General features: G+C 44.6%; 1 protein-coding gene across 2 annotated transcripts in view; it reads right to left on the bottom strand.

Moving 5' to 3' along the window:
* Window positions 1–14268, bottom strand: part of PRKCH (protein kinase C eta) — a 113250-nt gene that overhangs the window by 50117 nt on the left and 48865 nt on the right. For both annotated transcript variants that reach the window (XM_027458011.3, XM_038179950.2), the window contains 5 exons: window positions 13328–13416; window positions 11517–11646; window positions 10467–10594; window positions 8200–8343; window positions 7291–7464 (listed from right to left, as the gene is read on the bottom strand). In XM_027458011.3, the coding sequence (XP_027313812.1) occupies window positions 7291–7464; window positions 8200–8343; window positions 10467–10594; window positions 11517–11646; window positions 13328–13416 (665 nt within the window). The remainder of the gene's footprint in view (window positions 1–7290; window positions 7465–8199; window positions 8344–10466; window positions 10595–11516; window positions 11647–13327; window positions 13417–14268) is intronic.

Below are 14268 nucleotides of genomic sequence, written 5' to 3'. Positions count from 1 at the left end.
ACATCGCCTGGGGAGCAACAAATTGGCTCTTGCCATTTGCATAAATAAACTCTCTGGGGTCCCTCGGGGTAAAGGCTGCCCCGCGTGTGCATGCGTGCACAGCGCAGCATTAACGCTCTGCTAATTCCAGAAGAGCTGCACAACGACAGCCACAGCCCAGGCCAAGCTGATGGCAGCCACGGGTCCCCACCTGCTCCAAAAAAAAAGTCCTGAATCCAGCTGGATCCTTCAGACTTCAGCCCGTGTCTTCTTCGCTGCTGGGCTGAAACTTCAAACTCACAGGCTGAAGAGTTTTTGTAATGCAAGGTCAAATGCGATCCTCTCTCCGTGACAACACAGCCCTGGAGATCTGCAAGTGAACCACATGCGTAGCTGCCCTCCTCATCCCCTCCCCTCAAGATGGACTAAATCACAGTGGGATTGGCTAATTTTATGGCCAGAAACCTTCACTCAACATAAATGCAAATGGACAATTTTTAATCACTTTTCTTCATTTGTATCTCTTTCACTAGAAGCAAAACAAAGAGCCCAAAATCGCAGGCACTACATCAACCCACTAAATTACATACAAAAAATAACCAAAAACCTACGTAATCACAATTCAAAAAGGGAAAAAAAAAAAAAAAGTGCTGCCTTGGCCACTAAAACAAAATCTCCTAAAAGTAAAATACAAAACAGAATGAAAGAAGAAATAAAATCTTCCCCTCCAGACCTTATTAAACGGCATAGAAAATTACACAAACACTCCTTCCCACCTGAAAGATCAAAAGCCAAAGGGCTGGCTGAACTTAGGAATAAGGAACTAGAATGTATCAAGCTGTACACATCACTCATTAATCAAAGTTTTATAGGACATCTGCACCCCTCAGCTAGCTGCTAACATCCCAGGGTCTCAGAAGAGGGCAGCTCTGCAAAGCTCAGGCTGTTTTCACATCTCCCAGTTCAGAACAAAGCTGCTGGAATTTCTGTTCCCAGTTTGGATTGATCAACCCGAGGCAGCTCTGGCCTGTTTTTCAAAAATCCCCACTACTTGCAACATCTCCTGGCCTCAGATTGCACTTGGGGAAAGCTAGAGACCTCTGAAAGCTCAGCTAAAGGTCTGCAGGAAAATCTGAGCAGCAAAACAAAGGCTTTGTGGATCCACCCTCTCACCTGACACACTGCCTGGAAAGCAACTCGGGTTCAAAGAGATTTAAACCTAAGGCACTGCTGGGTTGAGCCTCAGCTCGTTAGCTCATCTCTGCCTTTTGCTGGCTTCCCCTCCCTTCCTCACGACTAACTGGCACTTGCCCGGTCACCCTGTTTGAGAGTTGGTTTCATTTCAGCCCTTTTTATGCCACAACTTCCTAGATTTTAAGGCCAAAGAAAAATATTGCTTCCATTTACTGCGGCTAACCATGTGCAACACGTCCTTTTGTTACCCTTGCGCTGAGCTCGATAGCTTTGCCTACCAGATACAATCTCTCTCAGAAGGCACTGCAGACGGAGACAGACGTTTTCTTAGCTTCATAAAAACACAAGTAGCCCGAGTCCCTCAGCAACTAGGGCAGGAAAGTTACACTAAGAGGCTCCAACAGCGCTAAGATGAACGTAGCTAACACTTCAGGTCGCATTTTCACTTCAGCTCCTATCACCTCGGTGTGCAGGGGAAGTGTGGACACCCAGCGAAGTTCGCAGAGAAAATCAGAAATGTCAGCCTGATCTTGTTTCACCTCCTGAAGCCCAAATACACTCTGCCTACAAAAAAAACCATGACCACCAGAAAGCCTGGTTTTGAGCGATGTGCCTTTATTCCGTGACACACAGGAGGGATTGGATTTGGGCTGCCAGCAATGAAACTGAAGCACACGCTGGTGTTCCAGCACGGCAGCCTGGGGCTAGCACTGGTCTGGATGCTTAAGAAAAGGGGAAAAAGGCCCAGCAAGCTTGCAGGGAAGCACCACAGAGACGCACTTGGCTGTCAGGTGTATGCACAGAGCAAGTTGTACCTCCTGCCATGCCACGGGGGGAAGGCTGGGGACTAGAGCCTGGGAGACGATCAAAGCTCTCTCCCCTGCTCCCAAGGGGCTGCCCCGCAGCGCCCTTTAAAACAGCACATCAAAGAGGCCTCAGCATTTCCCCGTCTCCCACTGGCACGCTCCGAGGCCTGTGTCAGGATGCTTTTTCACCTCACCAGACCCGGGAAGACTGCTGCTCACTTTCTAGAGTCCCTTACCTCCACACCTCCACCACTGTCCTGGGGCTGCCCCGTGCTCTGCTCACTTTGTGATGGTGTGGAGCAGCTGATGGGGAACCAGGATGATCCTGGAGACCCCTGGAAGATCAGGACCAAGGGATTCTCCTGGACATGCGAGCACAGCCAGTCCTCTCCTGTGGCCCAGCGGATGGGGGAGCAGTCAGCCAGCTGCCTTTGCTCAGTCCTACCACTTCTGCAGGTAGCTGGTAGGCTCCCACATAAATATGCCCCCGTCAAAGGTTTCAGATTATCTTGAACACTTACAGGAGGTGAAATGCAAACTCATCTCCCTAAACACCTGCGGCACAATGCCCATGCTGACCCTGGAAGAACTGTTTCAGCACTCCAGGAACCAGAAGTGATGAAGAGAAACCTTCCCCTTCTGTCTCAAGCATGACATCAGCCCACAGCTTGTAAAGGGGGCAGAAAGCCGCATGCCCTCATAAAATAAAATGGTACCAGTTCAATGATTAGCTGCCCTGGAATCCCTCCTGGCTTCAGCAGCACCCTGCTAGCTATTATCTCTGAAGGATGCTTGTTACAGAAAGTCACGTCCCTCCGCCAAGTTCTCGTGTCTCACTATTTTTGGAACAGCGCACGCGGGCTCTGTGCCTCAGCAACTGTCAGCAGAGCCACACAGAAAGCAAATCCATATAACGATCAGACTAACAGGGACAGTGCTGGAAACAGCATCGCCTGGGGGACCGTCCCCTGAAAGCACCCTGTGGTCATGAGAAAAGGGATAAGGGCAATAAACATAAAAGGCAGAAACCTCTATCCTCTGCTGTTTGACACTATTTGCATGGGAAGCTGATCCCCCCCAGCCCTTCCATTCTCATGCAAAAGAGGTGAGACAAAAGGAATTAAAAGCAAACCACCTGTGCAGGAAGGATGGTGCCTAAACCCCAGAGATGACAGGACCGACTTGCTGCAAACTCATCTTAATTAAAACATTCCAGGCTCTGCATTCCCCAGGATTGAATTACTAACTCCACTAGTTATACGGAGAGCCTCTTTCACCTGGCCTAGGCCTGTATTGTTGAGGTGTTGGATGACACCCATGGCAGGTAAACGGAAAGGAGCAGTTTTGGGTGCTTGTGACCCCTAACGCAGAATCCGAGCTTATCCACAGGTCAGCCCCAGCACCTGTCAGCAGCTCACAGATTAGTGCAGCGGGAGCATAATCCTCTCTGACACTAAAGGATGGTTGTAAGGCCCTAGAAAAAGCAGAAGCAAACGGCTTAGGCAAGGTTGAAAGCACTCGAACCAAGACATTCTATTAAAAAAAATATTAAAATAACAGAGATTTATCTCAGTTTGTGGTAAGCAAGGGAGACCTCACACAGGTGCTGCTGGACCAGGCCAAACCCACTCCCTGCGAGGGACCAGCACAACTCCATCCCTTCAGAGGAAAGGAATCTGGAGGTGCGAGTCCCAAACTGCGCCTCCCTCCCTGCAGAGTGAGGGCCCTGCCCAGGGCCGAGCATGCACAGGGCCATGGCCAGCCTCTGCCAGCCTGCTGCACAGCCAGGGTTTGCTCCCTGGGCTCTGCAAACTGCGACCTACTGGGCAGAGACATCACTTGCAGCTCCTACCACCTAGCGGCTGCAACATTTCTCTGCAAAAAGCAAGAAGGCTGGCTGGAGGTCGGGCATCCTCAGCCCACCGTGGGCTATTAGAGCAGCAAGGGCTAGCGTGCATTGCTTACGCTGCAGCTGGGACTCCAGAAGACCACAGTAAAGAGGCACAGAGGCAGCACCAAAGAACAGGAAACCTTTCCGAAAATGATCAGCAAGTGATGTGAGCACAGAAAAAAAAAAAAAAATCACCTAACTAAACAGGCAAGCAAAAGTAGCAACAATATAGATGAACTCAGACAATGCACTGCTGTTTCTGGTGCTTGTGCCAGCTCAGCTAAAGCTAGCTTACCCGCACTACACAGCGCTGTGCTGTATAGTACAGACATGCCCTGGGCTCTAAGGCAGAAGGGTTTGCTGGTTTGGGTAGAATATTATACAAGAGTCTGAATTCGAATGGCTCCAGCTCCATCCAAACCTTCAGAACCTGTCTTCAAAGCGTGCAGCATTTCAGACACTTCTGAGCTCCTTCTTCCCAGCTCGTGTAACTTTCCTTCAGCTGGAGGGCCCATAACTGGACACGTCTATCCTAGCTGCAGCCTCACCGGTGCCAAGCAGAGGGGTGAGCAACGTCCCTGACCTCCTGAATCAGCCAGGGACATAGTTTAACTTATTTATAAAGAGTCTGCTGGTTCATACTGAGCTTGGCACCTACCAGGTACCTTCTAGAAGGGATGCTACCCAGCCACTGAGTCCCAGCCTGTATTGATGTGTCCATGGCATCAGCCTCTTATTTTCTTTTGAAAAACAGTAAGAAGCCTCAAAATAGCTATTTCCCTAAAAATTCCTAAAGTCAGGCCGACTGAGTCATTATTTACCCAGGATCTCCACTCATTGCAGACTGGAGTCATACTTGTTTTTTTTTTAAAAAAAACACGAACCTTTAATACCACTTTTGTAAAGTTTGGGCTGTAAGTGTACGTCTGATGTAATTTCCACGTAACTGCAAGTGAAACCAGGCACTGTTCTGAGAAAACCTCCCCCCAGCTCCAACCAAATGAAGGTGCTTTGGTATTTTTAAACATGGTTTCAGGGTGACATTTTAAATAAGTGATTCCTTTTAGTTTATATATATGCGTGTGTGTGCCTATATGTATATATATATATATATTCTTTTCTGTCAAGTTAGTGTTACTGAAGGGGATAACTCAATGTCATGTGAAGAATAAGCATAAACCTTAAATTTTGTATCAGCACCATTTAATCCCTCCTGTGCATCGTATACCCTGTTGCTGCAATCATTTTTCCATTATGGCAAAGGGTTTTAATTATGCTTTTATAAGCAATTTAAATCTGGTTATTCTGGATTGAGGTGGGTGTCACTGAGTGCAGAAGGTGGACAAAAAGAGATGGTAAACCACAGAAGTCTGAAATTCCTTTTTTTTTTTTTTTGGTAAATGCTTCTCTTTTTGTTTTTGTTTATTCCTGGAGGGAAGTTATCAATCCAGATAATGAAACAATGTGGGATTCAAGTAAAAGAAGAACCTGAGAAAGACTGGAACTAGCAGGGGCCTGCTATGGCGAGCACCACTCCCTTGGCATCCTTTCAGAGACTGACCAGGTTCGGGGCAGCGAGGGCTGAGGGGTTCTTCCCTCCGCTCCTCTGATTAAAAGTTGGTCCAGAAATTCCTGTTCCAGGCTGTTCTACTGTTTAGCAACCTCCTTTTCATTTCCAGTCTAACTGTATCCATGGCCAGTCTAGACTCATTTAATCTTAGCCAGCATCTTGACAGCTTTGTTTCCCTTCTCTGTGACATCTGCAGACATCAATCAGATCCACTTTTTGCTTTCCATTTGCTAGTCTAAACAGGCTGAGTTCTTCCCTTTCTTCCCTTTGCAAAAGACTCCTCAATTACCTCACAGCCCAGCAAACCTTCTCTGCACTCGCAGCAGATTGCATTCATTTTTTTAACGTGACAGACGCTAATAGCACGGTGACCTTAAATCTTCCCGAAGCGCACTGAAAATACCCTACACAGACCAGGACTGCATTTGCTATTTTCACATCTAAGTTGCGATCCTGTAAAGAAAGCCAAAGAGCATAGCAACGAGCTGCAAAAAAAGGCTGCTGTCCTAGATCTGACCTCAAACAGCACTCATCAATACTGGGCATCTCTGATATCTTACATGAGAACTGCAGTAAGGCCATTAAAATCAGGCCATGTTTCTTCATATTATGGAACACAAAAGAGTTTCCTTGGTTACTAGTGACAACAGCGAGCTTTGTTTCTGCTATAGAGTGTGGCTGCTCTGTGAAACCATGTAAACTGTATATATATTTAAAAAAAAAAAACAGAAGAAACACACCACCTCATTTCTATTACATGAGTCTACCCCATGGGCTCCACCCTAAACGAGCTCAATTCTCGAACTCCATAGCTGGCTGTTGCATCACCCCAATGAGAAGAGAAACAGGTAGGTGGCTGGACACATTTGAATGCCTTTTTTTTTTTTTTTGTCTTTTTTTTTCTCTCCTCTCCCCACCTCGCCCTTTCTTTTTTCTTTTGAGAAGCTTTGGGTTTATGAAGGATTGAAGCCACAATTAATAGGTGAAATTTCTCCTGTCTCCTCCAACAGGGAAAACAAACTCTATCAGCATTTAGCAATGGACCAAAAGCAACTGGAAAGGAGCCCAGGCAGTCTGGAAGAGCTACACTGCAAAAATGCTTTGGTCCTAATAACAGCTTAGCTCAGGGAGTCCCAAACTTACCTTGCCGGGATACTGCTGTGGCCACTGCCTCCATCCCAGCCACCCCTGCCACCGCCCACGTCAGCAACAAGCTCCCACCCATATGCACACGCGGGAGGAGGCTCTCAGCTGAACAGGCAGCATGTGCAGTCTTCCACTGAGGTATACAAATCACAAGTGACAGCAGTGCTGTCACTTGTCTTATCTACATGAGGAGAAATACCAGCCATGTATGGGCCCGATCCAGCGTCTGCCCATGCCAGTAAAATCCCTACCAGTAACCCCAGAAGGATATTTTGTGCGGTTCTGAGCAGACGGGACAAATGCAGCACTATTAAACTTCAGGTAGCAGGGCAGTAGGGTCTGAGATCCCACAGCAACTGGAGGACACTTCAGGCGTGCAGGCATTTACACTTACGTATTTGGAAATGCTCAATGGCATAAAAATGTTTCTAGGAAAGATATATAAGATATACAAAAAAAAGGCTTCCCTGATACTTCCACTTTGTCAGGGAGTTTACAAGCCAGAATTTTGTTTGACAAATGCCTTGGTATCAGATGTTAAAGGCCCACAGTGCTCTGTTCACCCTTGAGCAGAGAGCTTTCTCCTGAGTTTAAGGTGGATATTTAGAAGAAGCAGGGGAACAAACACACAGCACAGTGCTTTTATCCTAAACATACCAGCCTGTATCAGGAGTAAGGCTGTCCACTACCTGGGTTATACTTACAGGAGTCTGGAAGCAACAGTAGAGCTTGGTGAGGAATGGGTGGTTCCTTGCTAAGGAAAGGATGCGTTTCTCAGTCATGGTGCATTCAACATCGTCATCTTGGAGAATGACGTCCTTCTTCAGCACCTTCACTGCGTACAGCTGCCCGCTCTCTTTCATCTTGGCAAGCATCACCTAAACCAAAGGGAAGGGTGAATTGCAAGGGCCAAGCCCTCAGCCTTTATGAGCAACACTGAGATTCTCGCAGCTTCTCACACTAGAAAGGTCAGTTATCTCATGAGCAGGCTTGTGGAAGCAAGTGAATCAGGCTGTTAGCATGGGCATCAGTGTACAGTCAACGGCACGTGCTACTGCCTGCAGCAGCCTTCTGCCCACACACCCCAAAGCCTGCTGTGGGGCTAGGTGCTCAAAGGTCATCCACCATCAGCCAAAATGCTCTGAGGGCAGACCCTCTGAGCACCACCATCTGTCCCACTCCCCTCCTCAGTTATTGATTTCAAGTGCAGCATTTTGCACTGGTTTTGTGAGAATGAAACACCAGTCGCATTACATTTGAAACCTCTGCTCTGTTTCTTTGAAAGGAAAAGTTTTCACATGCTCCAAGAAATGCTGCCCAAACAAGTGCTAATGCACACATGTGCAGTTTCTGGTATAGGCCCTGGCATGCAGCAGTTCTTCTGGTTGCTAATTTTCTTCTTTTTTTGTGATATCCCATTCTTCATTTTGCTGTCAGATTTCTTTCTCTTCCCTTCTTTCCCTTCTCTTTCCAACCAGCCTCATCGCACAGGGAAACAGAAGCACAGTCCACTGGACAATCTGCACGTCTCATGATGAAATAACTCCACATACCTTGGAGCTTCTCAAATAAGGAGCATGATATTTCCCCGAAGAGCTACAAATAACACTCACCTTCCCAAAACTGCCTTTTCCCAGTACACGAAGGAAGGTTAAGTCTTTGATCCCAAGTTTGCTCGCTGAATTCTCACTAACATTGTTGCCATCCTTCACGCTGCCTTTTCCCTGATGTCTCAAAGTAGATCTTGAAGCCAGTTTCTGTGGAGAAAAGTAAATAAATATCACTCTGCACAGAAATTGTACTTTGTCTCAGAGGTGATCGCAGGTAGGCAGCCCACCCAACATGGGCATTTAGGTGCTGTTCGGATGCACTGCGTGGCCACTGGAACAGAAAGTGCATGGGTACTGCCACCCCACACAGCTGCTATGGGTACCAGCCAACCCTGTCACTGTGCAGAGGTGTGCTGAGATGTCACAGCTGGCTCCTGACCTGAGCGTTTTATGTTGTAAATCCCAAGGCAGGCCTGTCTCTCTCTACCCTCACTCCTAGAAAAAATAAGACAAGCATGGAAATAAAAGTCTCCCTACTAACATCAGAGTGAAGAGCATCGTTTCTGCAGTATGAGAGGTTCTGGTGAAATCTAGAATTCAAACAGATTTCCTCTGACTCTCCAATTTCTACCTGATGCGAGGGCTCTTAAGAAAAGCCCATACCTCAAAATGGTTTTCTTTCCCACAGCTGTGCTCCAGGCTTCCTCTACTGCCGCAAATTCAAATGAATGCTTTCCTTGCCCACATCAACAATGTGTGTCTGCATTTTCAGGAATTGTATCAGTATTAGCAAGCATTTCTAGAGCTTCTGGTTTTGCAGAACGTGAAGACCAAGTCAATCTCCTGTGCCCTCTGCTCACTGCTTTTCAGGTATGAGTATGCACACAAACTCGAAGTACTTTTGGTTAATTCATTGGTGCGAACAGTCACAGGGACTTCTTGAGCTCCACCTTGTGACTGCTCTGATGTAAAGCAAAATTCTTCCCTGCACAGGAAGACTTCCCTTGCTGCCACAAAAATGGTAACCTCAGCCATGCAGAAAGAACCAAAAACATTCAGGAAACACCCAAGGAAACTCTCAGATTTAAGCTTCTGAACACTAACTGGAGCCTTTAGCTCACAAATTATATGAGGAGATTGCTAAACACCAAGCACAGATCTACATTTTCCTGGTCTCATTTTCTCTTGACATATATATTATGCAAACCATGAATGTGAACAAATGATGATTTTTACAAAACTAAGTTGGGGGTGTGTGGCTTGTGTTTCCGTGTAACTCCAAGAATTACTGAACCTGAACTGTTACAGCATGAAGCAGGAAAATAAGGAAGTCTCATTTTTTCTCAGCCAACTGAAATCAAAAGAAGCAGCACAGCTTAATGAACACGCTAGGCTGAGAAAGCTTGATATGGTTGATCAGTGCAGCTGACTAACAAGATTAACTACGGCTGGTGATTATCTTTTGGTTTTGAATATATATATTTAGGTCAAATAAAAATGTCTAGCGTTTTACTATGGGTTACTGGGGTTTCAAACTGACTTTTCAAAACTGCTAGCAAAAAAAAAATCTTCATGAAAGCCAATTTATTATCAAATAACAGCTCTGATTTCTGGTATTGTGCATGGACATTATCACTCTAGCTCTTATACTGTTTTAAATTCCCCAAATACATTCAGGTACATAACAGCTGAATTTTAGGGTGCTTTAAATAGTGACAGGCAGAAATTGTAACACACACGTCCCAGCTCTAGCAGTAACCTCACCAGGACCCTGGCTTGGATGACAAAGACCAGAGATGATGCTATGTTAACAGTGACCTCGGATTTTAGCTGGGGAAAGAATGGTAAATCGTGAAACAGATTGCCCAAAATGACCCAAAACCAGTGACAAAGCTGGGAAGAGAACCTAGGCCTCTTGCTTAGCTCTTCTCTTGCTCTATCACCAGTCACATCTACAGGCAGTGCATTTGTATTTGTGGAAAGGCTGACGAAAGGTATGGCATGAATTGCATTGACGATTTATTAGTTTGGGGTCTGATACTCTCATTTAGGCCAAACAGATGCAAGAATCAATGGAGTCACACCACTACGAAACATAAACAAAGCAACGTTCATAGACTGATGCCTCCACCAGGGTAAATCTGGAGAGAAAACATCCATTTTCCAGGTGAAACCTTAGCCACAAGTCTCACAGAGCAACAGCCTACACATGCAGCCGACTGGCCAATGCCACTTGACATTACTGAAGTCTCTGATTTCTCCTAGACACATACAAATTGGATTCAGGTGTAAACATTTACAAATAGAGGAGGAAAAAGAAAAAGACTCACCGAATTTGGGGAAATGCTCCCAGGTTGCAGGCCCATGCATGCCAAGGTTTTAGCAAGCTCTGCTGAGTTCACCCCACAGTTTGGTGCAACATTTGCTTGGCATCGGATGTGGACGTTCATTTTACAGACTGGAAGGGGTGAAAAGGAAAAGCAAAGGAACAATTAGAACAACTTGGAGGGATTTATTGCTGAGAAATAACTTAGCAAAAGACTGCTCAGCTTCAGGAAATATAGTGACCAGACTCTATCCTAGATCTGAACAAAGAGCGTATTTTTGCCACTGATCTCTGCCGAAACAAGATTAGGACTCATACAAGAGAACAAACTGCTGAAAATCAGGTTAGCATACCCCAAACACTCCAAGTAGGGTGCTAGATTACCTGAAGCTATTCATAAGCAAAAGTATGTTTGTGAGGTATATAAATAACATTGCAGCTATGATTTCCATTTAAATTAGGATTTATAGTGCCACAGAATTAGCAACAAACTTTCTCTGCATTTGCAAATATCTAATTTTAGAGCTATGTTGAATAATGGGAGGTAAAATCTTTCTTGCTTTTACTCATGGACACACATACGACCTCTTGTGGGAGATGGAGGCAAATGGAGATTGTTTGTTACCTATACAGCTTTACAGTTTAGATCACTGAAACAAAAAAGTGGATACGTTTTGTCATCAAGTAACTGTGTGACAGTTTAGCCAACATGTGGCAATGACCTTCTTTTCTTTGGATGCCTTTTGCTGCCTTATCTAATTAGGACAGATAAGGAAAAGCTTCAGATAAAGAGAGAAAATGATGCAGGAAGCAGCAATACCCAAGAATATTTTCAACAGTGCAAACTAAACAGAGCTGTGCTGAGAGTAAAAATTTGAGTCCTTCTGGAAACCTGATAAAGTAAAAAAAAAAATAAATAAAATTCTAACTCCTGCAAAGACGACTATTTATTGCTTGTCCTTCTCTTGGTTGCACAAATCAAGCTCACACAGTGCATTGAGAGTCTAAAAATCTATATCACATTGTGAAAATACTACAGTAATAAGCTACTCACTTTTGCACTGTAGGCCCTGTCTCATAATTCCCCAGAGCAAGGAACCGCAGTGGTCACAGAAAGTTGGGACTTTGTAGTTGTGGACACTGAACTTATGAGGAATGTTGATTCCAAACCTCTGTTCAGTCACCTGAGGGGCCAAAAGAAAAACAGAGATTTAAACATTCAAATATACACATAAACCAAAGATCACTTACATATTGACATTTAACTGCAGAACCGTGAAAATAATCCCAGCTCGGAAAACGTCCCAATCCATCACTTCACTGACATTTATTGTAAGGACAATGACTGAAATCTCATTTGCAGAGAACCTTCTCTGGTTTACTTGCTGGGCAGGAGGGAATATCTTACAAAGCAGATTTTAAAGAAGGCCGCCCAGGCAATTTTAAATTCTTAAAACAAACTTGGAATTAGAAAGCATGGATTACCTCATCACAAACCTATCATACTGAAGTGCCAAATATAAATTGCTAGCTACAGCAATTTGTAACTAAATAGTTCTCAAATGACTAACTTGCATACTGTGTGCGAACACGTAACTTTATGTCAAACGGTTGATTTCATTAAATTTAATATTGAATAGTTTTCCCAGCTCCTCCTAAAGTTCTCATTTCTTTTCTCACCCTCCTCTTTCATTTCAGGCCCACATTTAGCTTCGTAGCTTGCTGTCATCCCCTTTTTAACTTTGTTCTTTTCCAACTGTGAATCTTTCAGATCTCGAAGACACCTTAGAAAAGGTTACATCAGCTGAAGGAACCCATTCCCATTTAACCTCTTCATTACTTTCTAATTTGCGTCTCAACAAGCAGCTGCTGGAATCGTGACAAGGGGAACCCATCGCTTAGCAAAAACTAGAGGGGACACTGAAACAATGAGTTTAAAGCAAGTGGTGCCTCCTCACCTCTGTCTTCTTTTAAAGCAGTTTAGATACGTCACAAACCATTCACAATGCTAAAAGGGGGGATGAGGTACAGGGATGACGACTTAGCATTAGACTTGCACTTTAGCCTTGAGCATTTTAACTTATTTTTATCTGGCTTGGCAAGGGGTCATTTTAAGAAGTCTAGCTCAGCAGTTCTGAGTCAAGAAATAATGAGGAAAGGCAATTGCTTGCATGCACTTGAAAGGTTTCTGCATGGGATACAATAGATCTACCTCCCAATTAAGAACGTTTCAATTGAATTTCCTCAAAGAGTTATTAAACAATTTCCAGTTATAGAAATGAGATGCAATGCACAGTGCTGTTTTAGGTGGGGATGTTATTCCTGTCAAATACAGCCAAAACTAGCACAGAAGAAAGCCTTCAGAAACACGAGTTATGCAAGGGTTTCTTTATTACAAAATAATTTCATAGAGTAAAGGTGTGGTGCGGTGACTAAATGGGCACTTAAAATTACCCAAAAAGAAAAATAAAAAAGGCAAAACAAAGAGCAGTGGTTGGATTTTAATACCAGAGAAATCCACATTAAGAATTAGGCACCAAATTTTGATGATGACGTGGTTAATCGTGAAGGAAAATTACCAAGGAAAACAGTTTGATTTGCTATTTCTTGATGTCTTCAAATGAAGACCCTTCCTAAACTACGTGGTGGTCCAACCAGTTAGTGGAATTAACAGAAGAACAGCTAGATGATATTACACAGCCCATGTAATATCATAATGATAGGGATGCATGTCCCTATCATTCTTCCTCACTTTTAAATCCATGAACGAAGGTAGCACAGAACAGATTCTATGACAGGAAAATACCCAGACAATCCTGAAGGTTCACAAATTATGACGACCCGAAACAACAAACGTGACTTTACCTTGAGATCGTTCTTGTTAGTATTGTTTTGGCACGTGCAAGCTGTAACAATTAGATGATGGCAGCGCTTGTGTACAACACAGGTGCATACTAGGAAATAAAAGAGGCATGCTGAAAAGAGCTTTTGAAAGACTCAGAACACATCACCCCATCAGCTGGTTTCTTTATGGCTCACTTATATTATCAGGACATGGTAAAATAAAATACGGGAGATGCAAAGAGAAACACCAGTGTAAAATGAGCTCCCTAAAATGCTGTTGTACTTGTCCTGGGGTATTTCACACAACATACACAAACAACATTAGAGAACACAGGTCTGAGATACCAAAAGCCATTCCTACATCTCAGTGGCAAAGTGTCTCTCCCGTTGGATACCCAACTGAGTGCTGTCCAGGTTAGTTTGTTAGGCTCAGTGCAGTGCTTGCATCTGAGAAGCTGGGTAACTGCAGCAGAACAATGCTGTGTCTACGCTAATCAGCTAATCCCCATCAAGAGGGCTAATTAGCCCTAAAGCACAGCAGGGCTCTCTGCAGCTCTGAAGCTGGCTTGGCTGGAATGAACTTGGATTCCTCCACTCCATAACCCGGCGTGCACTGGAGCCAACACTAATGGCCACAGCGACTGATTGGGCAAGGAGATTTTTGTAATGGGAAATGTAAGCTGCAGACATGTTGCAGGGTCCCACACTATTCTGTCTGTTGCTGAATCAAGCTTATATTCACAAGGGCCTATCAGTAACGTTCACTTTTACCCAGAGATTGTATGCAGGATACCCATTTTGTTTACACGCAGCTTCCTTTCTTATCAAGACTCCAGTGCCCTACTACATTGCACAAGAAACAGGCTGTGTTAGAAGGCCTGGGTGACCATGCACTTGTGAAGCCAGTAGTTCTGCTACCTTTCCATAGAAAAAAAGGGAAAGGAACTAAAACAATTAAGTGC

The sequence above is a fragment of the Anas platyrhynchos genome, chromosome 5 (genome assembly GCF_047663525.1).
Source record: "Anas platyrhynchos isolate ZD024472 breed Pekin duck chromosome 5, IASCAAS_PekinDuck_T2T, whole genome shotgun sequence".
NCBI classification, from domain to species: Eukaryota; Metazoa; Chordata; class Aves; order Anseriformes; family Anatidae; genus Anas; species Anas platyrhynchos.
The sequence above is the reverse complement of the archived record's forward strand: the minus strand, read 5'-3'. Positions and strand labels throughout refer to the sequence as shown.